This window comes from Gasterosteus aculeatus, chromosome 7, assembly GCF_964276395.1.
Source record: "Gasterosteus aculeatus chromosome 7, fGasAcu3.hap1.1, whole genome shotgun sequence".
Classification (NCBI taxonomy): Eukaryota; Metazoa; Chordata; class Actinopteri; order Perciformes; family Gasterosteidae; genus Gasterosteus; species Gasterosteus aculeatus.
The window spans coordinates 26,419,677-26,446,981 of NC_135694.1; the positions used below are offsets into that span (position 1 = coordinate 26,419,677).

A 27,305-nucleotide genomic window follows, 5' to 3' on the forward strand; every position below is an offset into this window, starting at 1 on the left:
ACGTCTCTGTTGGTGTTTTTTTGTCTTTATTATATTCACACTGTGATACATGTTGGGAATATGAGTCATATTCACTGGTTTAATCCCATTGGTGACGTCTCTCTGCTGGCCAGGACCAGTCACTGCACCACATGTGGTTTCCAATAAAAGTAATTTATTAACATTAGAAATATTTATAACAATTACATTCCTGTTAACCCAAAGGAATACATGGAGAGATTAAACGTTGTACTATTAAACTATCGTTAATAAAAACACAAGTATGTGTTTTTATCTGTCATTAAACCAGAGATTTGCTGAAGCTTTCAAAAGGTTTTTGTTCAGAACAAACCTGATTATGTGAAATTATATTGGATTCCACTGAACAGATTTAGAAATATTTGAAGTTAAACCCTAATTAGACCCAATATCTAAATGATGAGCTATTGATTCATCCACAAAGGCAACGAGCACAGCAACATTAAAACACACCTGACCATCTGCAACCCCACAAGTCCCAGAAAGCTGTGGACCCCCCAGAGTCCAGACCAGCTGAGGTCCCCCTCACCTGCTCCACCTGCATCTACACCCACCATGAACCAACATCAGCTGTGTGACGTCCTGTACAGACTGAACTATGTGGTGAGCAGAAAGGGAAGTTCTCCACCAGGAGGAGGCTCTCCCTCCGGCAGAGAACAGAGAGACACTGAGGAACCAGACCTGGACCAGAACCCAAACCCAGGATAAAGAGGTTCAGTGAATGTGGTGTTGAAGGTGTGGAGGTGGATCAGTGTGTCAGAGGAGACTATGTAGAAGGACAGAGAGCCAGCAGGATAGTCCACATACACTGCTACTCTACCAGAGGAGGAGGAAGAGGAGGTGATCAGTGTTACTGTCTTGTTGTTAAGGACGTAGTAACCTCCATCAGAGCATATCAGACTCCAGGACTGATCATTCTTTCCAAACTCACAATCATCACTGCCTCCTTTCCTACCGATTCCTCTGTAACTCACTGATACATAAACGTCTCCTCTCCATTCGACCTCCCAGTAACAGCGACCAGTCAGCCCAGTTCTGCACAGCAGCTGACAATAGTAGTCAAATCTGTCTGGATGATCAGGATATGACTGATCCTCCTGCATCACATATGTCACCTTCCTGTTGTTGTCAGACAGTATGAGTTCTCTGTGCACTGTGTTTGTGTCGATTGTGAGTTCACAGGAATCTGATGAGAGAACAAGACACAATACAGCTCCAGTTATTAATCACGTGTTCATCTATTGACACGCTGATGATGCCATCAGAGAGGTGAACGAGTGATGTCACAGTGTGAAGATGGTTGAATCTTGATGAATCAAACTCAAAGCACACTTACACTTCCTCAGACCTGGACTGAACCATCGGACTGCAGCAGGCTCCACCCTGAAAGGAGGAGGGGGGGTCAGAGCAGCATGGAGACATGGACATTACATCGTTCACATTACAGATTCTTTGGCTATCTTTGGACAAAATAACACTGGAGGAAGATGACCAGCATCTAAACATCCAAGCGTTGTTTGATAAGAACCCACAAACCTGCAGCGTGATGACTCATATCAACCCACCATGATGCCCGTCAATGTGTCAGGACACACCACTGTCCTCTCTTATAACATAGAAACAAGACAAGGCCCCGGAGAAACAAGCCTTTCATCACCTTCCTCCCTGTTTAGGCTCATGCTGGCTACTGTTCCTCACTACTTCAGTCTGCATTGATGGCCTCATTTGGGACACAAACAATTTGATGAGTCTCTGGTAGTTTGAGGTCAGCTGGGTGTGTCAGAGTCGTACTAACCAGGCTGACAGTGGGACAGAAAAGGTTTACAGCTCTACCTCCTCTACTAGACTGAGAGTTGATAGCCCCTTCATACCTGAGAGTTTGCAGTTCACAGTGTGGATCCTCCAGTCCAGCAGATGGCAGCTTCAGATGGGAGGTGTTGGAGAGCAGAGCTGAGGCCAGATAAGCACAGCCTTCCTCTGCATGTGACCAAACAACTTCTAATGAGACTCACAACATTACAAAGCCGACAGAGAGCAAACAATCCATGAATGAAACAGCAAATGAAGCACATCCATCAGAGGGGGAGGAGCTTCAGAAGAGCCCCACCCTCCTGGGATGAGAAGGGTTTATGAAGCACATTTCTTATCTTTACTTCTGTCGTATCTTTATTATACGCATGTGACCTCTTTGTTCCTCTTTTTAACAACTTACCGATAGGGGTAGTTTGGGGTAATTGTTCGAGGAGATCAATCCTTGGAATCTTTTTCAAAACCTCTCTGGCCACCTGAACTGGGTCTGCGTAGTACTGTCCCATCAGGTCCACTATGTCCAGCCTGTCTGCGTTCTCCAGGAGAAAGACTGGGATTGCTCGGAGGTCTCCCGGGCTTGAATGATTCTTTAAGCACCACTTGAATCGTTTAAACTCGTCCTCATTGAGCTCCTCTAAAATGTAGAGGATGCCCTCCTTGACTTTCTCCATCTGTCCGTTTCGAAGACACCTAAATAAATATTAACCGCAGAGAACAATCACTGCTCTGCACTTAAAAAACAAACAGCATCATGTTTTAAAGATGGAGTTATAACAGTTCATTGGTTTTGATACACAATAAAATAAAATTCTTCTTCCTCTATCTATGCACCTCTGATGAAGTCAGCGTCCTCTTTGTGGACACAAGTTGGATGAATCTGTGAATATCGGGTGCAAAGACGGTTCACAGCTTCACCTGCAACAACAGTAATGCCGTGTCATTTGCATTTATCAAACAAATCAATTCATAATCAAATAATTGAGAAGCAGGAAGTAAATGTAGCCAAATCCAAAAGTTTTGATCTTTTGAAGAATAAAAATTGAACCTGAAAGTTTGAGCTTTGGACTTGAAAATGTATTCAAAATAAACATAAGTGTGAATAAGTTTTAGGGTCAAATATATCATTTTGATTCAGTTCTTGAACGGTTTTGAATTAAATATTTATTTTCATTATTCACTTCAGTTTGTTTTGACGCGTTTAAATACTCCTTGATTGAAATCTCCAATTGTCTTTAATTGTCGTTCATTTTTTTATTAGTGACACCATGGAATCAGGAAAACATTTATTGCTATAATATATCAGACATGGAATTTGACTTGGCAGTTGGTGCGTAACAGCAGACAGTACAACAATGGACGACAAGATAACAGTGCAAGAGGAATAAAATGAAATTTAATGCTATGGGTTAGTAATATAAGGTTATGGGTTAAAAATAAAGGAATAAAAGTTAAAGTTAAAAATATTTAGAACAGAAAGTGACAAGTGAAAGTAACCATCAAATGTGAAAGTAACCATCAAATGTGAAAGTGATCATCAAATGATCTTAACAAATGACTCTTCCATGCTTGCGCTGTCACGTTCAAAAAACTATTTAGCTCCTCACAAACACCAACCCCTGTGGCAGTATCATTATAAGGACCTTCCGGCCTAATTGAAACATTGCCTTCCACCACTTAGGGGGTGCAGCTAACAATCAAACAACAACAAAAATAGCTACTAACAATGTCTTTTGGTTGTTTGAGATTAAACATTCTCAACGGGCATCACTTTGGAGGCACATCTGTTTTTCATCAAGATTAGAAATATGAAGCAGTTTGAGGTTGATACAACTAAATAAGTGAATATGATGTATTAAACGTGTTGATTCATAATTCCACGCTTCCGCAACGCGGTTGAGGAAGGTTTTGAAAAAATAAGATTTGAATCTGAGAATATAAAATCCTACAACTGAAAAATGTAAGACCTCAAATATAAAATGTATATATGTGAGGAACTCGTTCTCTGTGGACTTTGGCATCCATTCCTCCATGTTATCCACGGTTCTATTCAGCTTTACAACACATTAAACTAGTGGAATTAATTGCTCAATCACATCTTATTGCACATGAAGTGACAAATCTACAAGCCTCGTTTCTCCTCAACTGAGTTGTAGCAGCTGGTCGAGAAAAACTCAAGACTAAAGAAAAGACAAACACATTGAAACACTCTAAAAAGTGACTAAATGTGTTTAAAGCGGATGAAGAAAGGAACATGAAGCTCAGGTGTGTTTCAGTGCAGGAACAAAGGCCCAGGTGAGCTCTCTGGTCCCTGCTGGGTCCTAGTGCCCATCTGGCTGCTACCTTCCCCTCCTCATCAGTAACCCCAGATAAGATTGATCTCTTCATCACAGTGTCATCATTCAGACCAACAGCAGCTTCTCTAAGCCTGCTCACACAGGCGCCATCTTGTTTCCTAGCTTTAAACAATCACACGTTCACAACCATCAATAATGTCATTCAACCAATCACAGCTACACTTACTGAGCTTGTAGAGATGTACTTCCTCAGCGTGCAGCTCTCTTCTGTCCGCAGCAGGTCTGTGCTTCACTTCAGCTTCCATCAGACAGAGAAGTGATGCTTGTTAGAGCTTCTTATCTTTTATCAGAGAGGGTGTGTCCTCAAGTCAACATCAAAGCAGTCTGACTGGTCGACTGAGTCTCAGTCTGAGCTGTGTTCACGGTGTCAAAGGTCCTCGTGAACAGAATCCTCCTCACTGCTCAAACAAGAGTCCTTCAGGATCAAAACCAGCATCTGTGGAACAATCATTTCACCTTGAGAGTTGCTATGACAACAGAGTGGATGCTGTAGTTGGGACCAGATAGTTAGGACCCGTGCACGCCCCCCTTTGTCACTTGGTCTTCTACATGTAGACTAGCAGTGAACACGTAATGAAGCAGAAACCATTGGAACGAATGCTGTGACGAGTTTATATTGAATAAAAACGTTCACTAGGGTCTGACCTGAGTGTTTTTGTTCTTCACCCCACTTTGAAGATCTGGTTGAACCTGCATGCTGCAGGCGGGACAACTTACTCACATATCAGCCTCAAGCTGCGTGTTAAATAATTTACCTTTATGACAAACTGCCGCTTCTCACAAAGCAAAGACAGTCTTCTACTTCATCACATGACAGCTTGAACCCACTGGCTCATATTTCTGCTGTGCAAAGGATTGTGGGTAAGAACAGCCGGTAAAGAAGCCTGCTTGCAAACCACAAAATTCTAATTTCTGCACCTCAAAATGCTTCTCAATATCTTGTGTGCTGGTAAGCTCCTAATGAGACGTGTCTGTGTGTGTGCGCGTCTTTGTGTTCACCTTTTCGGTGTTTTTTTTAGGCCTAAAGGCCACTAAAACAATATTTTTAAACTATATAAAACAATATACTATATTCACCCTTTGAACCCCCATATTTCACTCTTGACATACAGAACAGTATTAGTATTTTGATTGAATGGAATGACTTCCTTTGCCACTATTGGAAATGTGAGACACCGTTCCTGTTCCCATGGCGATTAAGAGGGTTGTGGATGAGCGCCACGTGAACCCAATAGTATTTTTAACTCTCAATCTTTGATCTATTTATACGTCGTGGTTGAACACATCAATGTGCACAGACAGACAGACTACGGCTTTGATTGTTAAATTCTGAATGGAAGTGAATTGGAAAATAGTCTCACTGATTTAAGACACAAGAACATAAAACGTGTATGAACCAGAGCAAAATAAAAATAAAAAAGACCAGAGGGGTGAAATACAACTGTTTTAATTGCAAAAGGATACCGGTTAATACACTGAATGAACCACTGAAACGAGCCACTGTGACATTGCAAAATACCACTAAAAAGGACATTATTAATTTCCAAGAAAAAAGAAAGTCATTCATTCGATCAGAAAGGCTTACAAATGATAGAGAACAGGAAGGGAGCGTATTTACACCACAATAAAGTGTCCTGTAGCTCTACAAAACAAAGTTTGTTGAGGCCTAAATCATTCAAGACGTTTAAAAATGTTTTACAAACAGCCGTTAACAAAGATCAAGCTTTCGATGTCCTATTTTAATAATTTATCAAAAAGACAGTAATCCTAAAAAACAAAAAAAAGGCACCACTGTAGGTGATGAAGTCACACCATCCGTCTGGCGTGGTGGAGGCAGGTGAACACGAGACAACCAACATTTGTTTTATATCGCGGTAATAAGCTGGAGAAAAAAAATCAAGGAAACGAACATCGTTAGCATGTGAGGTTATACAGAACGGTGGGACAACAACTGGGGCTTTTTGTACAAAATGGGTGAGGCGTCCCCGCGGTTGGACGAGGCGATGTCATTGGCCGTTGTGACAGCGCTCCCTGCAGGAGGGACGTGCAGCTTTCAGCAGCGGATCGTTTGGTTAGCATTAAATGGCTAAACGCCTTTTTAAAAGCGCCCCATCACTCCTACAACTCTCTCGCATCATCACAATAGATTTACCTGAATGGTCATTCCCCCCCCCTTGGTTTATTTATCATTACGCTATTGGGTATAAAAAGGTCATGTCTACCGAAAAGGAAAAAAAATATGTCAACTATTCGAGTCCGAATGCATAGATGTTAATTTAAAAAGGATGCTACATGGGCAGCATTTTTATTTTAATAAAAGAAAAAAAAGAATTGTCACGCATTTAAATGCTGGCAAGTAGACCGTAAAGTGTCTGTTGCTGCGATAAACAAGTTGCTCCCTGCTTTGTGCTTCAGTGTCCAATTTAGCGATTGGATGGCAATATATTTAATTGATAGGAAATATGGCCGTAGAAAGTCGCACACAGGCTTGATCAAAGCGCTAGTGTGAAGAGCTCATGTGAGCAACTAGAAAGAAAGAGTACCCTTGATATAAATTAATAAAACTTTATAAAAATTTTAAAACCCACACAAATTTAGACAAACATTATGTTCTGTATCAGAGAACATGCAAACTAGGAGAAACCCAACTAGGCCCTGATACAACAATCATTTTCCCAGATGAGCATGATTTATTTAATCTCTACGTTCATGTTTGATGCATTAAAAAGTAACATGCATAACTCTCCAGGTGTGCTTCCTTCAGCATATTTACTAATAAACTTACATATTTTCCCTTTTCTATAGTAATTGGTCAGAAAATCCTCATCATACGTAAAACATCGTACTTTGGCTTTGACACCTCAATTATTTCAATTTCGCATATTGTCTTATAAAACGTCTCCAGCTGGCATAAAGGGAATGATTTAGACTGCACTGAATGTGTGTATTTATTTTATTAAGGGCCCAGTACGTTTTCCTTTGGTTGTTTTTATGCACCATCATGTCCTTCAAATCAGCTTAGTCTTAAGTTTAAAAACCAGTTAATACACACTGCTGTTGATGAAAAATCTAAAAACACAGATGTGTACCATGTGTAGTTTACGCTCTATGCAGAGGGTCAAAATAGAGGAAACGGCAACACAAAGGCATCGCAGAGGGCTACGTGGGAAGAAGTGATCTCATGTCCCCGATTAGACAGGACGCTTGGCAATTATTGCCACGGGAAGGATTTTGAGGCCTCCGCTGTGTCATTTTACTCATGGTTGTATAATCTTCCTGTTTATATAATTCAGTGGGGAACATGACTGGAGGAGGCTCCGGCTTCCCATAATCCTCCTCAGTCGGGGGGGGCAGCGTCCCACTCGCCGTGGCGGGGCTTTTGTTGGCGCCTCTTTTACTTTGACCGGACCGTCATGTCGAGCTAACGTTAAGACGGACATGGTGGTGGCGTGATGGGAGCAGAGCGGCGGGCAGAGACGTCATGATGGGATAGCTGTACACAGTATTTACAGCGGGTAAGAAAGACCGTCGGGCTTAGCGGATCTCTTCTGACGAGGAACCATTTACCTTTCACACCTTAGACTGTAGGACAGGAGGACACGGAGGAAACGTCACGAACACAAGTGATTAGAAAAAGTTAGGTCAGCTCTGACTAACACCCCTAGAAATTATCCATTTGCTGCTTGGAATTCTGTGACACAAATATTAAAGTGAACCCGTCAACCAAATGTTTGAGACCGAAAAAAGGGAAATTTCCCACACTGTGTAATCAGCTGGTTAGTGAACCATGTGCACCTTTTTTTTTTTTTTTTTTAAATGGTGTCTGGACATTATTGAACTCATTGTTTCAACGTGGGTGAAACTGATTTAAAAAAAAAAAAAAAAAAAGAAACCAACCCAAAAAAAACTGTTCTTCTCAAGCAGCAAATGGTGTCATAGCCCCGGAGGCGAAGGCCTTAAAAAGACAGAATGGTTCTCCTAGACAACAGGTGGCACTGGGAGTGTAGGTGGGAAGCAGCAGAGGTATAAAAACTTCTGTGTTTCAGGCCAAAAAAGGAGGCGGGTCTACATCGATTCGCCGAGGGAGTCGTCATCATCCAGAGATAAGGGCAAGTAGAGATCCTGCACAAAGTCACATGTGGAAATTCACCGTTAAGAACAAAAAAAGCATTTGGAAAAAAAAAAAATAGGGGGGGGGGGGGGGGGCAGGTACCTTCTGCTTGTTGTTGAGGCCTGGACTGTTGGGGGTGGAGAGCTGGCTGCTGGAGCCCGTCCCGTTGGCTGAGAGAGAGAGACCACAAAAGGAGGAGAGGGATGAAGGGAGGAGAGAAGGTAAACAGTGTGGATGAAGAGAGACCCACATTTAGTTTTTTTTTTGGCTCTGGAGGAGAGTCACTCCTGAGCCGTGGCCTCACTTGGCTCCTGCGTAGGGGGACGCTGGCGCGCCAGGTCGAGGGGTTTGCTAGACGACGTTTTATTCAGTCACTCGGCGCCCTGCCGCGTTGCTAGGAGTCCGTCTGTGTGCAACATTGTGTTTATAACTACAGCAGAGAGTTGCTTTTAAAAAAAAAAAAAAAAAGTTTTGCCAGTTTTCTCTTTTGACAGATGAAGAGAATTCTGAAGACTATGAGCCAGATGGCCAATGTAAATTCGAGCCAATGAGTGTTGAAAACACTTTGTTCACTCAACCCTACGGGTAGATTTACAAATGTGGACTTCACAAGCCTTTACAAACACTTTAAAAAAAAAAAAAAAAAAAAAAAAGGACAGACCCTAATTCACAATTCCTATTAGCTTGGAATCTTTAAATCGCTATCTAAACAATCGCTCTCCCACACAATCCTGAACAGAGTGCAGCCGCTTCATTTATCAACGTTCAGCTGCAGCAATGAGTGTAACCGGTTCTCTAATTACAGCAAAGTCGTCCACATTGTCCCGGTTTGGGCTCCAGATTTCTCCATCTATTAGACGTCGGAGGCTGAAGAAAGTACAAGTAAGGAGGCCAGCTGTTAGTCGTGGACAGATTTAGTTTTCAGATAAACTGGGACAACGAGAGACTGCGGGGTTGAAGTCGCTTCTATTGTTGAGCTGTTGCCCAATCAGAAGCAGTCACTATTAAAAGAGGGAGGAGTTTCAGTCGATGACACCATTTCCACTTTAACTGAAATAATACAAATGTTTCATGTTGTTCGGGTTTGGCGGATGTGATGCTTTAACGGTTTAGTCAGAAAAAGCTTGAATCTGAAACATGCAATAAAGGGACAAACATATTTGTCTTTACAGGATTATTGTTCTATTTTAATAGCTTACAATGTATATATCGTAAATGGCTCGAAAAGCCATAAAAGGTTTATTTCACCCTCATACAGACTCGTGGGAGAAGTTTTGGCGACAGAGAGTTATGACGCACTAAAAATAACCTTCAACACCCGGTGAAAAGAAAAAGAAAAATCCTTTTTCCAGAACTCGGGTTAACAAATGCAACGTCACAAACGTTTCAGCTGCCGCCCCAATTCTCCCCCCGCTGACCTCTCAGGTATCAAGGAGGTGAATAATGCTCAACAGTTTACTGCCTCCCCAGCATGTTGGCCAACCATCTGCTGTTTTAAAGGCCTTCAGCTCCATTAGTGATCGATGAAATATTCAAGACCGCTGAAGGACCGAGGAGCCCCGCCGTGCTGGAGACGACAACAACCCCCCCCCCAAACACATAAATAGTGATGTAAAACCCAAAGAGTGGACTAATCGGCTGCGATCAACTCTCAGCTTTCATCCTCCGGAGGACTCAGTAACTCACCTGCTCTCCCCGGGTCGTGCAGCCTCTGTGGGAGAGCCAACGTGGTGTAAAGCAGCAACAACTGGGACAACTAACGCCGTTTTAAAAGTATACAGTCCCGCACATGCAGAACGTGAACCAGTCAGGTGAAATATCACCTCGCTCTTCTCCATAGTTTAGGGCAAAGCCTTCAGAGAAAACCCTTTTCCCTCCCTCGCGTCTGAACCCGATCAGATTTCTTGGCAGCAAGCAGCTAAAAAGGCGCAGCTACATAAACTCAGACGGCATCGCAACAAAGGGATGTAGCACGCGTTCCCGAGTTAAAAGCTGCTGTTTGCATAAAAGATTAAAGCCGGAACCATGAGTCTCTATTGTGTTCTACTGCCTCCTGGATATTATTAAATGTTAAAATGGCTAATTGTCCAATAAACAGCTGAAGGCTGTTTACACGGCCTTTGTTTACTTTTCATGTTTTATTCATGCTTTTTTTCTAAACTGCAACATTATTCTTAATCTAATCAGATTGGCCTCCGTGTATAAAGGCCTGGTTTTCACTTTCCCGGTGTTACAGGTTTTGTTGTAGTAAGATTAAGATGCTGTTGTTTGGACCCCCCAGTTAAAACAGTCTGACTGCAGAAAATTCTTTTTTTCCCCCATTTGTTTGTACACCACACAATAAAATTATTACAGGTTGACCAAAAAAAGAAATATTTTTCATTTGCATCTGAGCAGTGAGCAAATGATTTTTTTCATATTCTATCATGCATTAATGATCCTGAAGGAGAACTCCCATCTTCTGTTAACCACTCCCAACAGAATAAGGTCAAAAGGTCACAGTCAGCTACATCCTGCCTCAAAGGAGCTCATTTTTATGCGCGTACGAATCATTTCCATAGCAACGGAAAAGGCCTGATTTATTTTCCACCCGCTCTCTGTGGTGGTTCATAGAAGGAGGTGAGGTCACTATCTGCTGTACTTTAACAGGGGGAGGAGGGGGCTCAGGCTCACTTGATTCAGCAGGAGACTTGATGCGCCTGATTGGACCAGGACTCTTGATTGAACCACGTTGAGCTTTGGATCCTTTCATCACTCTGCATTCTGTGGAACACAAGCACGATGGAAGTTAGAAAGAAATGGAAATCACAAGTTTTGGTTGCTCTTGGGCACTGAGCAAAAGTAAAGTACAGCAAAGGGACATTGTGGTGAATTTACATCATAATTGTACCAAAAATAAACTGGCTTTTTTATTATTTAAGTTTGTTTCTCTTAAAAATGATGCACATTACAGCGAGCACACAAATCATTCAGAAATGCATGCAGTGCATTCTGGGTCACTGTATAAAATCAGGGAAGACAGACTCCAGACACTGCTGCTGCTGCTCCTCCTCCGATTGTACTGTCAGGCACTTCCACTCTTGATGCTAATTATACTCTGTCCTCCCTCCGTCTCCTGGGATCGCACCACGTCTAACCGTCGCACACTGGCGGACACAGACGTTACATTTATGTGCCGTTTTTTCTTCGCGGAGCGCGTTGACGATGCGTCAGACTGGCAGCTTGTCTGGTCCACTCAGGGGTCTCCACACATCCCAGAGTCCACCTGAGCAGGTTCCCCTCTCTGCTTCAACCGATGATGTCGCTATAAATGGTACTTATGGCCTCCCGCCTGTCTGCGAGCCCATCAGTCTTTGATTTAACGCGAGCGTGATAAATAACCACCAGGGATTTAAATCCATTTAGGTAATTCTGCCAAAACAAACTTAAAAGGCAGTCTCAGTAGAATAAAAAAAAGAAAAAAAAAGTGATTGCAAATGTTATCTCCTTGGTAACACATCAGTCATCTTGGGGGGGGGGGGGGGGGGGGGGGGGGGCTTATAAAATTTTAACCATAAATCATCGTCAGAGTGACCAGTGGATCCTAATGCAATGCATCGGACAGGACTCTCCTCATCTCATCGGTGATGCCTGGATGCTGCAGACTCTCTGCGTCTGTACTTATTGCCCCCGAGGTCATTACAGGCTGAATGAAACTATACAGCTTTGGTTCCATTGGAAAGTAAAGGGTCTCAATCATTATAAACGCAGCGGCATCTCCACCCAGAGACTGGATGAAGAAAGCGTAATGACCAATCAGTCCTGTATCAGCGCTCTAAAGAATAAAAGCCATTCAGAAGGAAGCTGAACAATTCAAGGAGGGCACATTAGGTAGAAGTGGGTTGATAAAAATAGGATTTTTTTTCCCCAGGCCTGTTGGGAGCAGAGAGGCTCTGTGAGGGGATGAGTTTTACATTTTCTCTCCCAGAATTCTCAGCAGTATCAGCACCAAAAGATCCGCTGGCCTAAACCAGTCAGCGGACAGATTAATGTCTCTTCTTCCACCTTTTTTCCTAAACCTTCTGCAGGCTGCAGATAACAGACTCCTCTCCGGCTTCCCCCTCACATACATCACGTCTCCTCACTTTAAAAAAAGCTTCTTGATTGAAAGTACACCGATACATAATTGGCTCTCATGTGAATATTTTGACTTTACACAATGCTTTAAGGGCTCAAATGTGAATTTACAGTTAAGTTGTAGTTTTCTACGGTCTTTTAGTCAATATCGCCATGTAATCATCCTAAGGCTCATACCGCGTGTTTGTCATGGTTTTTACAATCATGTTGCAAAGCTGGTAAATGTCCAAGAAGGTGCAAGATGTAAAATATCGACTAATGACGCCGCGTTCACCGTTCTGATCCAGGGAGAAGTCGTCCTGGGCGTAGCGGAATTTCTCTGGTCCACACGCGATGAAGACGTCGTCCTCGCCAAAGAAATCTTGAAGGCAGGTGACCTGCGGAGCCAGGGGAGTGTAGACCAATTAATCTGGCATCATGAAGGAATCACAACAGGATTTCTACAAAAATGGTCTCAACGCAATCAAGCCAATGGATTTAGAGATATTGCAGCATGGCACAAAGGTGAACATGCTGGTAGAAAATAAGTTTAAAATACTAATCAATGCCTTTAATGCATTTTCGGATATACAGAACATAAGACTAAATGTAAAGACGGTAAATATTTGTTAAGAAATTCATGCAGCATGAACAAAAACTAATTAAACTAATGAACACATCCCTGGTAAACAAGGTTTAAAATTGTGCCTTTCTGTGATTCTTTATGGAAAATTTTACACATCTGCCCTTTCCATCGTATTATGTTAATGTCGTAATTTAAGAAAGTGCATTTGAAAAGACTCCGGAGCAATGAAAGAACTAATCCTTAAAAAGGTATTGCAGGCATAATGAAGCGTTGCGAATAGCTGCAGGGGAGAAGCCCCACGGATGATGCGCTCAGACTCGATGACAGAAACGAAAATGTTAAATGCCGATTACGCGGAATTAATTAAAGGAAAACCACCCAAAACGATGAACTCTAGAACACAGGGCCGTATGTGGATTAATTCACCGAGGAAAGTCCTCAGTGTCTGCCAGCCAAGGGGTTTAGTCAGCGAGCCCACCTTTGTCATGTTAACACGCCTCTAGCTACAGTAGCTGCATGTAACAAAGACAGTACACCGTTACACCTTTGCTAGTGTTCTCAAATGATCCAAACTTCCTTCCCCGGGGTCTTTTCCACTCCGGAGCAGCTGTTGACACAATATGGGCCGAGAGGACAGATGTCTTTGGGCCACACCTTCCCCTCTCCATTATACGGCCGCCGTTACCAGTTCATGCACGCCTATTAAAGCCATTCAAGCTGAAAAGCTGCGCTTCCGCTTGTTTATCTTTTTTCTTTCCTGTTTTAGATGAGATTTGTTACAAAAGATCTCCGCCTCATTCAGTTTATCTTTCAACGTCACTCTCCATTTCTTACTGGATTTATTAGATCATTGACCAATTCAATGACACGACTCGCCGTCTTTATTCACAGGGATGATTCTCAAAACACAAGACTGCTGGTCATGGACTTCTTCAGGGAGACCAGCAGAGAGTCCAGTGCCCCAGTGATGGGCCGGTTGCCAGGACGGCCAAGATGCCTCATGGCTTCCTTTGTGATACACGTGGCAAACTATGAGCTGCAGATAAATTGGGAACACCCCACCCCAGCAGCTGCCATGTTGATTCTCCGTCCTGCTAGACAAGCTAAAAAAGTGTGTGGTGGTGACTCCGTGGCGAGGCATCCAACAGCTGTAGCCCTCTCGCTCTCTGCCTGTCCTACAACATTCCCTGGATACAGGCCTGAAAGATTCCTGCTGCAGGGCGGAGATGCTGCTTTGACTCCAGGGATCACAATCTAATTGGTTTTCAAGCCTAATTTTAAAGACGGCTGCAAATGTGAGTTTTCCTCTGTGCTCATTATCAAGAAATGAGATACATGCTACTTTCGTTAGGTTAAACGATTTTACGGCATGATTGGATCCCACAGTTGACGCACAAGCATGGAGGAAGGAAGTGCCCCCCCTGGACAAGGCAGCGGGTGGAGAGGAGATGGAACCGGGTGGGAGGGGCGAGGCCAGTCCACGTTTCAGTAGCTTTAGTAACGGAGCTGATTAAAGGGATAAAATGTTTATCCAACAGACCGCTGTCTTAATCTCCTTTAACATAATCTCCATTCAAAACCAGGACCGTCTTCTCTTGGGGTCTCCGACTGGCAGAACCACCTGAGGGGAGATTCAATACCAACAAAACAAAAGACGCGGCGTGTTGTTATTCTGCGCGTATAAACGATGAGCAGGGCGCAAACACAGCAGCACACGAGTTAAACCCCATGTATCAGAAAGCTTTAAGACTCCTTATCGAAAACATTGAATCCTGCTAAGCAAGCTCACTAATCCGATTCCCTGCAGCGATCACTTAAGATGCACATCCTCTGAACAGTTCAAGACCAGATCTTTGACCGGTGCACCTTGATTCCACAACGACCACAAACAATTTGTGTATCCAACGTTCCTCAGACACTCCAAACATCACCAAAACATGTTCTGCATGTGAGAAACAGACTGAGCGATAACGTCATCATCATCATGAGGCGTTTGTCTCCTCACACATAATCGTGGGTTAGTTGTCATAGCGATTTCCGGCCCGACAGATCAGCCTAGTCGACAGAAATGTTGTGGGGAAAACGGATCTGCGATCTGATCAAATGTGAAATGCCAGGCTCCCTTTGAAAAGGTGGCTGCAGTGAAGGAAAGGGCAGGCCATCTCGGGAACATTGGGATATGGGTTAAGGAGCATCTGCTCTCAATTTTGAAAGGTCAGTCGACTGCGTCAAGAGACCCACCTGCCAGCAGAACCAAGAAGAAAAAAAAAGGACCCAATAAAGAGAAGAAATGATGCCATCAGATCCTCAAAGCCACCTTATTGCACATGCAACCCACACATCAGTCGCATTGTGTACGTTTCAACGCATATTAGCATTTGTTTGCTTAGCGCAGCAAGGCGGGTGGGCCCGTGTTTCTGTGAAAACGGGCTCCTTCCAGACTGCAGGTGCCCCTCACCCTCAATCCCACCAAGTCCATTCTTAATCTCTGCCTCACCAGCTGTCCAGACCACATGACCCCCTGCCCCCAACCCCCCACAGCACCAGCAGTCATCCCACCAACTACAAGAACTGAATTATTCAGTTTCTTTGGCCGATCGGACGCACGCCGCAGACCTTTCATGAGGTCATGGCGGACATGTAGTGTTTAACCCCGGTTGGGAGAGAGAGATGGACAGTAACATAAAATGACGTCCTTCTCTGCAAGGAGGCAATATTTCACCATAGATGGGGAAACGTTGGGGGGGCGATATGAGTCCAAACTGAGCAGAGACTTAGTTTACATAAAAACTATATGATCAGACGTAGATCTTCCATTATGGCCGACACGCCACGCGCCACTCACAATAAACCCAAATCAACGACTGATGAACAATTTGTCCTGCACAACAAATGAAATCTCAGGTCAGCTCCTTGCTACAGCTCGTGTGTGAAGCGGCAGGAAACCTCCTCGAACAAAGCTCGGGCTTCCTTTGTCTCAGACAAGCAGCTGCTTGTCATTGACTTCATTCATTCAGTCATTATGGCTCCGACTGCGCTGCTTGAAAGGAGGAACTAAACGACAGATCCCGGCCCAGGAGAGTCCTCCGACTCCACAGCGCCGTGTCAATTAATCTCGGTCTGTTTTGACTCTGCCGTGACTCATCTGATCAGCGCATATACAATGAACATAAGGGCCCCCCCCCCCACCGGGGCCAAAGGGGTCAGTCGGCAGAATCAAACCCTGAAAACTGATTATACTAATCGGTCGTGCCCTGACAGACGGGAGGAGTCATATCAGATCAGTTCATGAGGGTTTCCCTCGGCGTCCATACAAGTCAGCTGGAAATACAGACACCGGCTCAGCAAGGCTGCATCCCTGTGTGTTCGGTGAGGTTACGGCTGTGGGGTGTAAGGTCGAGAGGGCACAGCATGTACCAACAACAACAAAAATAATGACAAATACAAGTCTACCATGAGCAAAAGAGCTTGGGAGGTTTTATAGCCATCCAGAAGGAGGAGCAAAAGAGACAAAAGGCTGAAGAAGAGGCAGTGAGACCTTCGCTTTGCAAACCCATGGGTAAACTCCCACACCGATTCTTCACTGTAGGCACACAGACCGATCAATATCAGCACCAAGTGGAAGCCGCGTCTCCATTTTGTCCATTTCAGCTTTCACATGTCTGCTTTTGCAGCAACAGCTCAGTGATAGATATATATTATATAGTTTAAAGAAAATAAAAAGAAAAAATTAAAGCGAGACCTCATCCGAGCAGCGCTTTGTCCCGCCTCCAACGATGATCGTTGGCTGCCTCTCTGACCCGTCTGTGACCCGCGTGCTGCTGTAGGTGCTCCGGATGCATTTTGAGCACAGATGAGCCAGTTAGGCAGCGCTATCTGCACCGTCATGGGGGGGAGCAGCTGGTGCACGATGTTGTTTCAACCCCACTCCTCCCCAACCCCCAAGGAAGCAGGCTTTCCATTTGGCTGACTGATGTGGCCGTAGCCAGCGTTATTAAATTGGGCTTCCTTTTTCTTACCCGCGGGTCATGCTCACTTGTTGATGCGGTCCTCTGACAGGAAGACGGGGGGTGGGGGGCATTACAGGCGCAGAGGACACGTACAGACTACAGAGCCAGCTCAGCATGCTTCATGATGGGGACAACGCCCCTCTGTCAGCCTGATTATCTGCCTCTGTTTAACCCTGTGTGTGTGTGTGTGTGTGTGTGTGTGCTCACATTAGTGAGTGAGATGTGACTGCAGTGAGCGGTGGTGACGGGCAAGCAGGTAAAGACCCGATGTAAAGAGCACACTCAGCGTATTACACCCATTGTCACAAACCGAATCCATCACAACGGAGCTTATTGCCATGACAACTGCTTCTGCAGCGTAGCAAAGAGCAGGCAGACTGCAGGAGCACTGATAACCGAGGAAGAGCAGGCTTTTCTTCCACATTACTGGATTTATTAAGCCCTGAAACCCATTCAAGCATATATCCTAATGTGAATTTACCTCGAGTTGTCAACTTTTAATGAAAATTGGAATCTTTTGTTCTTCGACAAGAACAGTGTGACCTTGTGCCTGAAGCATCCATCGCAGCAGCAAGTCTGAACCGTCCACATATTTCTCAGATGACATTGGGATTTGTAATTTATGCACATAACCCTACTGTGCAATTCAGATGAACAAGCAGTGGCTCTTAAATGCAAATCAGAAGTATTCTCCTGTACAGACACCTCGGTCAAAAAAGAATGAATACAAAATGGCTGCCAGCAATTAAATAAACCCTCTGATTTAATGGAGCCTGTAGAAGCAACGAGGGTAAAATCAAGGAGCACTTTTTCTTTTTATGCACCGGGAATTACTATCAGCCATCAGTGAAAATAAAACGATTCTAATTTGCTTTGAGAATGGAAAATGACTGCTGAATCCAACGGCCCCACCCTTCCTGATTGAAGTGAAAAGCACCGGCTTGAGGGGAAAATGGGAGTCATTTTATTCACAACACCGACAAAGAGGGGAGGGCAGGCTGTCTTTATTAGAGTCTACGCAAGACTAAGGGGGGTAAAAGTAGGCATTTAAAACGCTCTAAAATCCTGAATCCTTTGAAACCCAAAATGCAAACACGATAAAGTCACTTGTGCTTCCAATTCAATCCCCATGATAGAACCAATACAGGTCTTAAAAAATGAAAACTACAAAAACATGACACGTGAGGCTCGCATTGATGGCAGACTCCTCACACCCACTACAGGACGTGGTATCTGACAGACCAGTCCACACCAGCTGGGCTCTCTTTGTGCCTGGGATGTGGTCTCCTAGCAACCGGTCCCAGCAGCTATCGCAATGGAATGGGAAGAAGAGGATCGGCGCAGACTCAGGGAGGGGCGGCCACTGCATCAATATTGCTTCTACCATATCACCTCCACCACAGAGCAGCTGCAGTGTGCCTCTGCACACAAAGACGCCGCAATAATGTGCGCACGCGTTTCTCACATCGCTGTGCACTGCCACGAAACTGGGCACGGGGCCAAAACCAGTGGACACTAATCGCAGAGCAATTCATCTTCATCCACAGCTTGGAGAAATACATTTAAAAAATATATATATATATATATATATATATATATATATATATATCGATCCAATCTGATTGGAACAACCACCATGGGGAGGCTATTACACGCATTTTGTGGGAACATATTAAAAATGCATGAATAAAGAAATTTATGCCAGACATGAGGTGGTTAAAAGATTCATACATCTAAGCAAGTGTGCATGTGAGAAAACCTGCAAGGAGACCTGAGGCAGCCAGACTGCACCCTAAGGGGAGGGCACTGGAAGTCAAACTCCCCCATCTATCATTGCAGCGCACCTCCCCTCCTCCAAGACGCATGCGATACCAGCCTTATTAAGACAAAAAGCACGAGGAAATGTACAACACCTAAAAGGACCTCAGCGGGGCACGATCCCCCATCCATCTGGAATGAATAATACAGGAAAAGACCCCCACCGGAGAATTAGCCAACATTTAACCATATCAAAGGCAGGACTGAGGAACAGATGTCCACGTTTGTGCGCGCACACACACACACACACACGCACGTCAGGAAAGCAAAGGTATTTGAGCAGTGTCAGTCAGTAACTGGCAAGACTTTAGCGATCATTAAGAGATTTTTATCACAGTAGCAGAAGGTTCTCCTGTCAAAAGGTCCCTCCCCAACACACCAAAAAAAATAAAAAATCTACAGCCACATTTTGACGCTGCACCTCATTTACTAGACCAAACCGACGGGACTTTATAAAGCAGGACACAAAGAAGATTCTTGCTAGACCTTTCCAGAGCCTTACAGGTGGCTGATCCTGCTCCTATGAATAAAACATCACCGTCCTTTTCAGCTGAGCCAGTGTTGAGAAAACAAAAAGTTTCCCCCCTGGGAGCGACTTTTAGGTAAAGTTAAGGCGCATTGTGCGTCTCGTACGGATCACGGGATTAGGCTTTCATTTCAGCTGCGCACCAATGCATACGATGTTCTAATCTTTCCGAATGGCAAAACCTTTACGGGAGGTACTAGCCTCAAGAAATGAATACACTTCATTCTAACAGAACAGAATTTCAAGCAGTGTAAATGTGACCGTTGCCAAGCCAACCATGCAAATTCTCATGTTCATGAAAACATTTGTTCAAGCAAAAGGCAGCGAAGATACTAAAAACTAGTTTTCTAGTGAACAACATCAAGCATTTATTCCAGATCATTCTCATTCAGGAAACAATGCATTAGCTTTAATATGGTCGGATTCAGTGCCAGTTTGATCTTTTTGGCCAAATGATCCGTTCGATATTCTGTGGCCTCTTTTATAAAACAAGGGATTCATCTGCATTGTGATCCTCCTCTTTTCAAGAAGGGAACTCGGGCCAAGTAGCTTAACAGTCTTTGCGCTCTGATGACACACGGTCAAATCAGGTGGGCCTCAACAGGAGCCATAATCCAGCTGACGTGTCACACAGGATTCTGGGCTGTATGGGATCCAGTTAAGTGGAAGGGACTTGAGTAAGGAGAAAGTTTTAAAATGCTCGGCGTCCAAGTCGACATTATACACGGAGTAGAAAAGGTTTTTCCAGGAGGCGCGTTCTCACCACTTCACTAGAATACCAGCGGGCTCCATCCTAAAGAGAGTGACAATGGGGGCAAGGCGATCAAACGTGACAACGCAGGGGCTCGGCCCTTTGTACACGACTACGGCGGCTGGAAGACACAACTTCCCAGGACCGATGACAAAAGCCAGAACAAAGGCCGCAGACAACGGCGGCCATTGTGTGAGAAGTTTGTTCTCGGGGACCTGTTTACCGAAGGCAGGGGCGGACATTTTGAAAGTAGACCACTTTAAATGAATTAAATTGTCTTTTAGGTTTTTTTCCCCCCCGATAAACAAAGCATTTTGTTTCCTGCTTTCCTTCGAGCCAGATACCCGGCTGGGTGTGGGTGGATATATGAATGATCGACTGTTCTCATCCTCACCACACATTTTCCTTTTATCTCGCGGAGATCTGCGCTTACATACTGAAGCACTTTTGTTGAGCGTTATAATGAACCGAGAGCCTCATCCTGCACTATTCAAATGCAGATTCAAAGAGAAAGAAAAAGCCTTTTTGTGGTTCGGTACATTTGAATTTTAGCGAGTTGGCTTTTCAAACTTTCGGGGAGTTTGCAGGAGCTCATACGAGGTCCGATGCCTTTCGCCCGGAAGCGCGTTGTGAGCGGATCAGTGAGACCACGTAAAAAAGAAAAGGTCGGCCATACCTGCTTCCCATCCAGCGTGTAGATCCTCTTCACCACGCCGCTTTCCAGTTTGATGGCCTCCGTGATGTCGGTGAGCACCTGCTCGAAAGAGTGCGCCGTTTTCTTGTTGAGCAGGATGCGCACGGCCTTGCGCGGCTTCACGCCGCTGCGCATCACCGTCACCAGCTTGGGCCGGACAAAGTCCTTCCCCTCGCTGGAGGAGTCGGCGGCGGCGGCGGCCCTGGCGGCGAAGGCTTGCATGTGCTTCTGACTCGCCGAGGCCTTCACGTTCACGGACCAGTTGGGGTTGACGTTCTTCGTGTAGTCGACCTTCTTGTAGATGTTCTCCGATGCACAGACGTAGCTTTCCCCTGGGACGGCAGGGGAGAAATTGGGTTAGTGGGTCGGAACCCCTCGGCTATTTGACTCCCGAGACTCCCAGAGGGCGTTCGCTCAGAAACATTTCAACCTGCAGGTACTTGATTTAGCAGAAACAGCAGGACCAATGGGGAGAAGGGGGGGGGGGGGAATCAGCAAGTATATACAACGAGCATCCAATTACTCCATTGTAATCAATGTAATTTACTGTAAGATTATGAATTCTGCTGCAGCTCACGCCTGTGTGTCTTTGTCTGGTATTAAAGAAAGGAGGAAAGTAAACTTCAAGGTTCTCCCATGAGACCACAAACCGTAACTGCAATTCAGCAAATATTCACCGTTTCATGCAGCTCTCAGTCAGACTTAACATATATTCACATAATGGCCCTTCCATATGAAACCTATTATAAGAATGGCCACCTTCTTTTTGACATTACTCATAAAAAAGGTTAAAAAAAACACAAAAAAAAACTATATATATATATAAATATGTTTTATAGAATATTCAAATCAAACACAAATCTCCTTTTTCCTAAATCGGATGATTTAGTCCTATTGCCTTTATTTTCATCTGCATTTATTGACCTCCAGTCTTCACAGCAGATTGTGTCTTTCTGGCTCAGACAGGGGGGGCGCTGTCAATGTAGAGACAAAATGGGGAGAGACTGAAATTTGGAAAAAAGCGGAACCCAGAAGGCAACAATTAAGCCCAATGTGGAGAAATTAGACAAAAAAGCCCGGATCTGGATTAAACAGTGCAGAGGAGATTGGGCAACTAATTATATCCCACAAGAGGAAGCACAATGAAATGCCCCACCACCACCCACAGTGCCGTCTCTACTGCGCGCACACACACACGCACGGCTATCTTTCCTAAGCAGCTCAAGGAGCAGAGATGTTGATCTCATTTTGAACAAATAACCTCCAACTCCTTTGTCCACCTCGTCCCACTTCCTTAGAACAATCCCACGAAGTGGACCAGGACTTAAGCTTATTCTTGAGAAACTTCATCTGATTGATGGTTTTTAATGTAAAAGTGTATTGTGAGACATACATTTTCACTGAAATAGGACCTTTCCACAGGCAGATGCGTAAATCATCACGTCTGATGCCAAGCAAAGACTTTAAAATCATCAAGATCAAAAACTCACAAAAGTGCAGTTTTAATTGGACACGGTTCCCACAGAGACGCTAAATAGTGAAAACTATGACTGGAGGTTTCTTTTAAAAATCAATGTGGTGGCGAGGTCGTCTGTTAATGACCCATTTGCCCCACGCTGAGACGTACAGAGCTGGCTTTACAGCTCAGTATGAACCCTGCCGGGTTCTAAAGCTAAAAGGCTCAAAGACAGAGTCCAATGGAGGCCGAGATGGAGGAGCCGCTTTCAGCTTAAACACGTCACAAGCTGTGACACTTTGGTTCAAACATCATCGTGTATGTACATTTCCTCCTAATAGCCTCGAAAAACAAAATATATGTGCAAAAAGCAAAAGCGGCACAGACTGTGCTGACCCAAAGCGACCACTCAGATTAGAAGTCGGTACATCATGTGAAGAGATTACAGGAGTCTAGACCGAAAAGATAAGACTCCTAATCTTCCAAACGGAATAGTTATGCCTCAAAATCGCACACATTGCCGACTGCTGATCCAAAATGTCCCATCACCGGATCAGATACGTGTCCATGGTGCCCCCCCCGCCGCCGCCGCCTACCTTCCTCCAGCTCGTCCATTGAGCAGATCTTGCGCGCGCCGTCGATGGTGAAGATGAAGCGGACGCCCTGCGGCAGGTTGATGTGGTCGGAGAGCGAGCGCGTGAGGTCGGCCAGCAGCGCGTCGAAGGTGCGGAATCGGTCGTTGGCCACGGCGTACACGATGCCCTTGAAGTAGCGGTCTCCGTTGCGGTAGAAGCGCACCTTTTTGGCCTTCTTCTCGTTGGTGAGGGCCTGCAGGGTGCGCGTGCGGTAGAAGCTGCAGTGGGCGCTGTGGGTCGGGCTGGGGAGGCCGTTCAGGCGCCCGCCGCGCGGGTTGCGGGACGCCTTGTCCCGCTCGTCGAAATGGCCAAAGTCTAGCTCCATGATGACTCAAGTTGAGATGGGTGGGACGGATGTGTGGTGGTGATCAGCGGCGGAGGGTCTGGAGGGGGAAGGAGAACAATCCATTTTAAGTAAATGTAAAATGCTGCAACCAACTGTGTTGTTTGTTTGAGCCGTGCTGTTGGAACAAGGTACGGATAAGACCGAACAAATAACCACAGCAAGATTAGCTCAATACCATCAAGAAGATTAGGATCATTTCAGCTGTCAGCTGCTAAAAATAAAAAAAAATAAAAAAGTGAATTTAAGTCTTTACGGCTGTACCCGTATTCATTCAATATTGGCGATTTATGTCACTTTAAATCTGGTGTTTAGAAAACAGATTAGAGACGAGGTCATGCAGTTTGAAAGAAAAACATGGAGACTTAATTAAATAAATGTTGAATTAATTAAGAACCTAAATGACTCAAATGGTGACTAAACCGAACAATAAGCTTCAAGTGCAAACACCGAGATACTTTATTTAACGTCAAACATGGAGTTCTATAAGCGTGCATCGATCGCTTTAATGTGATGCATACAGACGGCCAATGGATTAAACCACTGGTATTTTAACTGAGATTAAAGGACTGCTTCTACACACTGGTACTACAGGCTGCGCACAACGTGTTGACACAGCCAGACCACTTCAAAGAACACGCTATGTGGCTTTGTTATTTAGCTTGTGAAACATGGACTGTCAAATAAGAAAAAAAAAAAAGTTAAGAGTCCTTGAACTACTGCTGTGCTGAATATTAGGGCACCTCGATCCTTCACATGTTCAAATTAAAATAATCTTTACAGATGATCCAGTACTGCTCAGTTGATACCCGGTGGCACAAAGCTGTGGTGAATCTGATGTAAATCAAAATTAATCCCCTCATCAGGTTTGAAATTGGTTTTCAGGATTTAATAATGTATATTTTTTCCCCAGGTAGGAAAATGGGATTACACACAGATGGAGATCAAGATGGCGGACCAACGTCATGGCACACATCAACCAGGTTATCCAAACGGCAAATATTTGATAAATCAATGTAAAACTTGACAAATGTATTTTTAGAAAAGTGGATTTACACATTCATGACTCGCGTGTTTTCTGGAGAGCGAGATCACAATCCAACATCCACGTTGGCCCACACGTGCACACGCCTCATCCAACAGATGGACAATATTGTCTCTTCACAGAGTTGCTCTTCTCACGTCACTCACATCCCGATGAGTTTGTCACATAACGAGGAATTGGCCCATTCCGTAGTTGCTGTTAATTCTCATGTGTAGCATGACAAAGCAAAGTCTTGGGATAGTGTACATCAGTGAAAACCATGAAGCAGTGTTCAACATTTAAGTGGGTTTTATACAGTGAGTCATTAATTGCGTCAACGCAAATTCATTCGCCACATGAGACAGAAATCTTTCTTCATCCGAGGGAAGATGTTAACCGTTTTGTCCCAAAATAGTTGGGATTTGAATGCTACAGGAGATCCAGCTCTTCCTGATGCCACAGAAATTATGCAAACGATGCATCTGTGCAGCCGGCAAAACAATAAATCACTTGTACTATGAGAGGGGCCGACCAAAGGCCTGAAAAGCTTTTCCATTTAAAATAAAACAACTGCCCTCTTCCTGCACCTCATGACCGCAACGCAGTCCTTAAAAAGCCCCTAAACCAGAACTTTGATAGTGATCACGGACACTTAAAAACACTCCCACCCACATGAGACGGTAAGTTATGGGAGACAATCTCGTTTTTATATAAACCTCCTGCAAGAGTGAGGACAGCTTTATCTTTTATGAATCTCCATCTGATTTGCAGTTTGGAAGCATATTTCTGTGCCACCGTTGCTCTGTTCAGACAATAAAAACTTTGATCCCAAGCCAGAGGCTGGTCGGCCTACAGGACTCGACTGTATTGAATGAGAGGTCACTGGTCTTTAAACTCACGGCCTCTCTAAGTGGCTTGTTAGCAACACACACACGCTGCGAGTCTTTGGGGAAGATTTAAGATTTAAGAAATTGCTGCTTGATGACAGTCGAGAACTGACATTGCATTTTTTTTGGCACCACTTCAATGGCTTTCAGCGCTGGCACATTTTGCACTATACTCGTTGAATGGATTGGATTTTAATAATGAGAATAGGGGCATTGCAGTTTTACAAACTTGTGAAACTGAAAGTTTATTTTCGTGTCTGAATTGTTTTGTCTGAACGGAAATGACCAGCAGCTTGAGAAATTAGCGGATGAGATTATCCGGTGGTCTTAATTGACAGCTTTGATCTGCAATCGATAGTTTGTCATTTGTACAGCAGAAGTGGGAACCGCCCATCGATTGCAGCTTTACTAAACAGAAAATGCATTACTTTTATCGGTTTTGTGTCGATCTTTAGGTTTTGACAGGTGCTCAGACGAAGACATTTCTGATACAGGGTCAGCTGCAGCCTCAACTTTGAATGACACACTATCATCTTATTATAAAGTGTATCTTAAAACACGGCTCTACCTCTAAAAGAACAGTAAACATAAAAAAAAGTGAAACATCTTTCCCCATTTTCCTTCCAATGAAGGAAACCAACAACGCTCATTTGTTCCATTTCTAGTCCTTCATTGTCCTCCGAGGTTTAATGCCCTGCGTGGTGCACATGGTTGACAAACAGCAGCCATTAAAATAGTAGGAAACACGCTGCCGCCACCCATCCGTCCATCCGGCCATGCGGCGGGGCCCTCCGGTCCCCTGCTAAAGCCCAGGGCTGTGCTGCGGACTGGGGCTTTATGACAGGCACGCTGACAGGGTGTGGGGGGGCTCCTCAGCTGACAAAGGCCAGGTTTCAAGCCCATCTGGTGCACTAATGGGCTGAGCTAACAGTGCCCCTTCCCCAGTGGAGCATCAACTAGGAAAGTCCATTGTCTCAAACAGGGGGGGCCTTTCCTTTGGAGTGACATCACCATCACCGCTGCTGCAGGAGGAGCAGCGACCGGCTTTTTTCCCCCTTTTTCTTTCTTACCTCCACCGGGAGTCCAAACTGGAAGCAATAATGGTACTTCCACTACCTTCACCGCTTTGCGTTACAGCGCATAACCTCTAGCTTTACATCCACCCTTCAAATAGCTTAATAAAAAAAAAAATGAATCACCACCACAGCGAAATGAAATGAATCCTCCCACAAGCTAAAGGCTCCTCGGAGCATTACAAATAGCATTGAAGCAACATTTGGAGGAATCACTGGTATTTTTGGCTGAGCCACCCACACACACACACACACACACACACACACACACACACACACACACACACACACTGCTGATGAAACCAGCCACCCACATTGTGACTTCACCCAGAGCTCATCCACACACTCGCCAAAGGAAGAAGTAAGAAAAAAAGAGAACAAAAATGAGAAACTTTTCATTTATGATGCGGCCACATGTCTCGAGAGCGGCGGCAGAAATCGCAAGTTCGTCCTTTAGGGGGGAAAAAAGGGAGGAGGGGGGCGCGCACACCTACTTACGATCCACCTGCACACAATCTGAAAAAAAAACCCAACGAGCGTTTATCGCGCACACAAAACACATGCGATGTCATGTCAGGTCGCGCCCACATCAGATGAAACAAACAAAAACAAAAAAACAATTGCATGCCATTTGAATTTGTGCCCCAACAAGCCGATCATCAGCGCAGCGGCGGACTCACCTGCGTCGCTGCTTGCGGAGAGAAGGGAGCGCGTGTGCTGAGGGTGAACGTGGTAGGGGGGGGGGGGGGGGGGGGGGGGGAGTGGGTGGGTGTGTGTGAGTGAATGTGTGAGTCGATGCTGCTGCAGGATAGCGGCACGCCGTCTCTCCCCTCGCCTTTGTCTGCTTCAGTCTGAGAGCCTCGCTGCAGGAGCCACTGGGTCCTAAAGCCAACGGGCCCTGGCCACGCCCACCGCGGTAATGCTGGGGTGGAGCTCACATCAACCCCCACTCCCCCAAAATAAAAAAATAAAAGTCTTATGGACATGCTGTGAATGCAAAGTAATAATGGAAATAAAGGTAATGTATTAGAGCTTTCCCAATATCCGGGTTTGGGGCGGATGCGCAGTTTCTTCTTCCTGAATCGAGCTCCTGATTTGGAGGATGTGGCTTTTCT

General features: G+C 44.7%; 2 protein-coding genes across 3 annotated transcripts; both read right to left on the bottom strand.

The window, feature by feature from the left end:
• Positions 1-481: 481 nt before the first annotated feature.
• On the bottom strand, positions 482-4,449 carry LOC120822287 (tripartite motif-containing protein 16-like). 2 transcript variants are annotated; one of them, XM_078106772.1, is made up of 6 exons: positions 4,348-4,449; positions 2,659-2,742; positions 2,231-2,498; positions 1,890-1,995; positions 1,355-1,401; positions 482-1,204 (listed from the first exon to the last, which is right to left on the bottom strand). In XM_078106772.1, the coding sequence occupies exons 3-6, from the start codon at positions 2,496-2,498 to the stop codon at positions 615-617; spliced, it is 1,011 nt and encodes a 336-aa protein (XP_077962898.1). In that variant the 5' UTR covers positions 2,659-2,742; positions 4,348-4,449; the 3' UTR covers positions 482-614. The 2 variants fall into 2 exon arrangements, with proteins under 2 accessions (XP_077962898.1, XP_077962897.1); XM_078106771.1 differs by having other exon boundaries at positions 2,231-2,517.
• A 1,163-nt stretch (positions 4,450-5,612) lies between these two features.
• On the bottom strand, positions 5,613-27,074 carry LOC120822286 (neuronal migration protein doublecortin). Its single transcript, XM_040181846.2, has 7 exons — positions 26,871-27,074; positions 22,825-23,246; positions 20,755-21,104; positions 12,683-12,785; positions 10,966-11,055; positions 8,395-8,462; positions 5,613-8,303 (listed from the first exon to the last, which is right to left on the bottom strand). Exons 2-7 carry the CDS (start codon positions 23,186-23,188, stop codon positions 8,247-8,249), a joined length of 1,032 nt encoding a protein of 343 aa, XP_040037780.1. The 5' UTR covers positions 23,189-23,246; positions 26,871-27,074; the 3' UTR covers positions 5,613-8,246.
• Between the last annotated feature and the right edge of the window lie 231 nt (positions 27,075-27,305).

Coding starts and splice junctions, on each gene's coding strand:
- LOC120822287 (XM_078106772.1), bottom strand. CDS start 2,498: ATGGAGAAAGTCAAGGAGGGCATCCTCTACATTTTAGAGGAGCTCAAT. Junction 1,996..2,230: donor ACCCCAAACTACCCCTATCG/GTAAGTTGTTAA, acceptor GGTCACATGCAG/AGGAAGGCTGTGCTTATCTG. Junction 1,205..1,354: donor CAGTCCAGGTCTGAGGAAGT/GTAAGTGTGCTT, acceptor TTCTCTCATCAG/ATTCCTGTGAACTCACAATC.
- LOC120822286 (XM_040181846.2), bottom strand. CDS start 23,188: ATGGAGCTAGACTTTGGCCATTTCGACGAGCGGGACAAGGCGTCCCGC. Junction 12,786..20,754: donor ACACGCTGGATGGGAAGCAG/GTATGGCCGACC, acceptor CTGGCTCCGCAG/GTCACCTGCCTTCAAGATTT. Junction 11,056..12,682: donor CTTCTCCCTGGATCAGAACG/GTGAACGCGGCG, acceptor TGTGTTCCACAG/AATGCAGAGTGATGAAAGGA.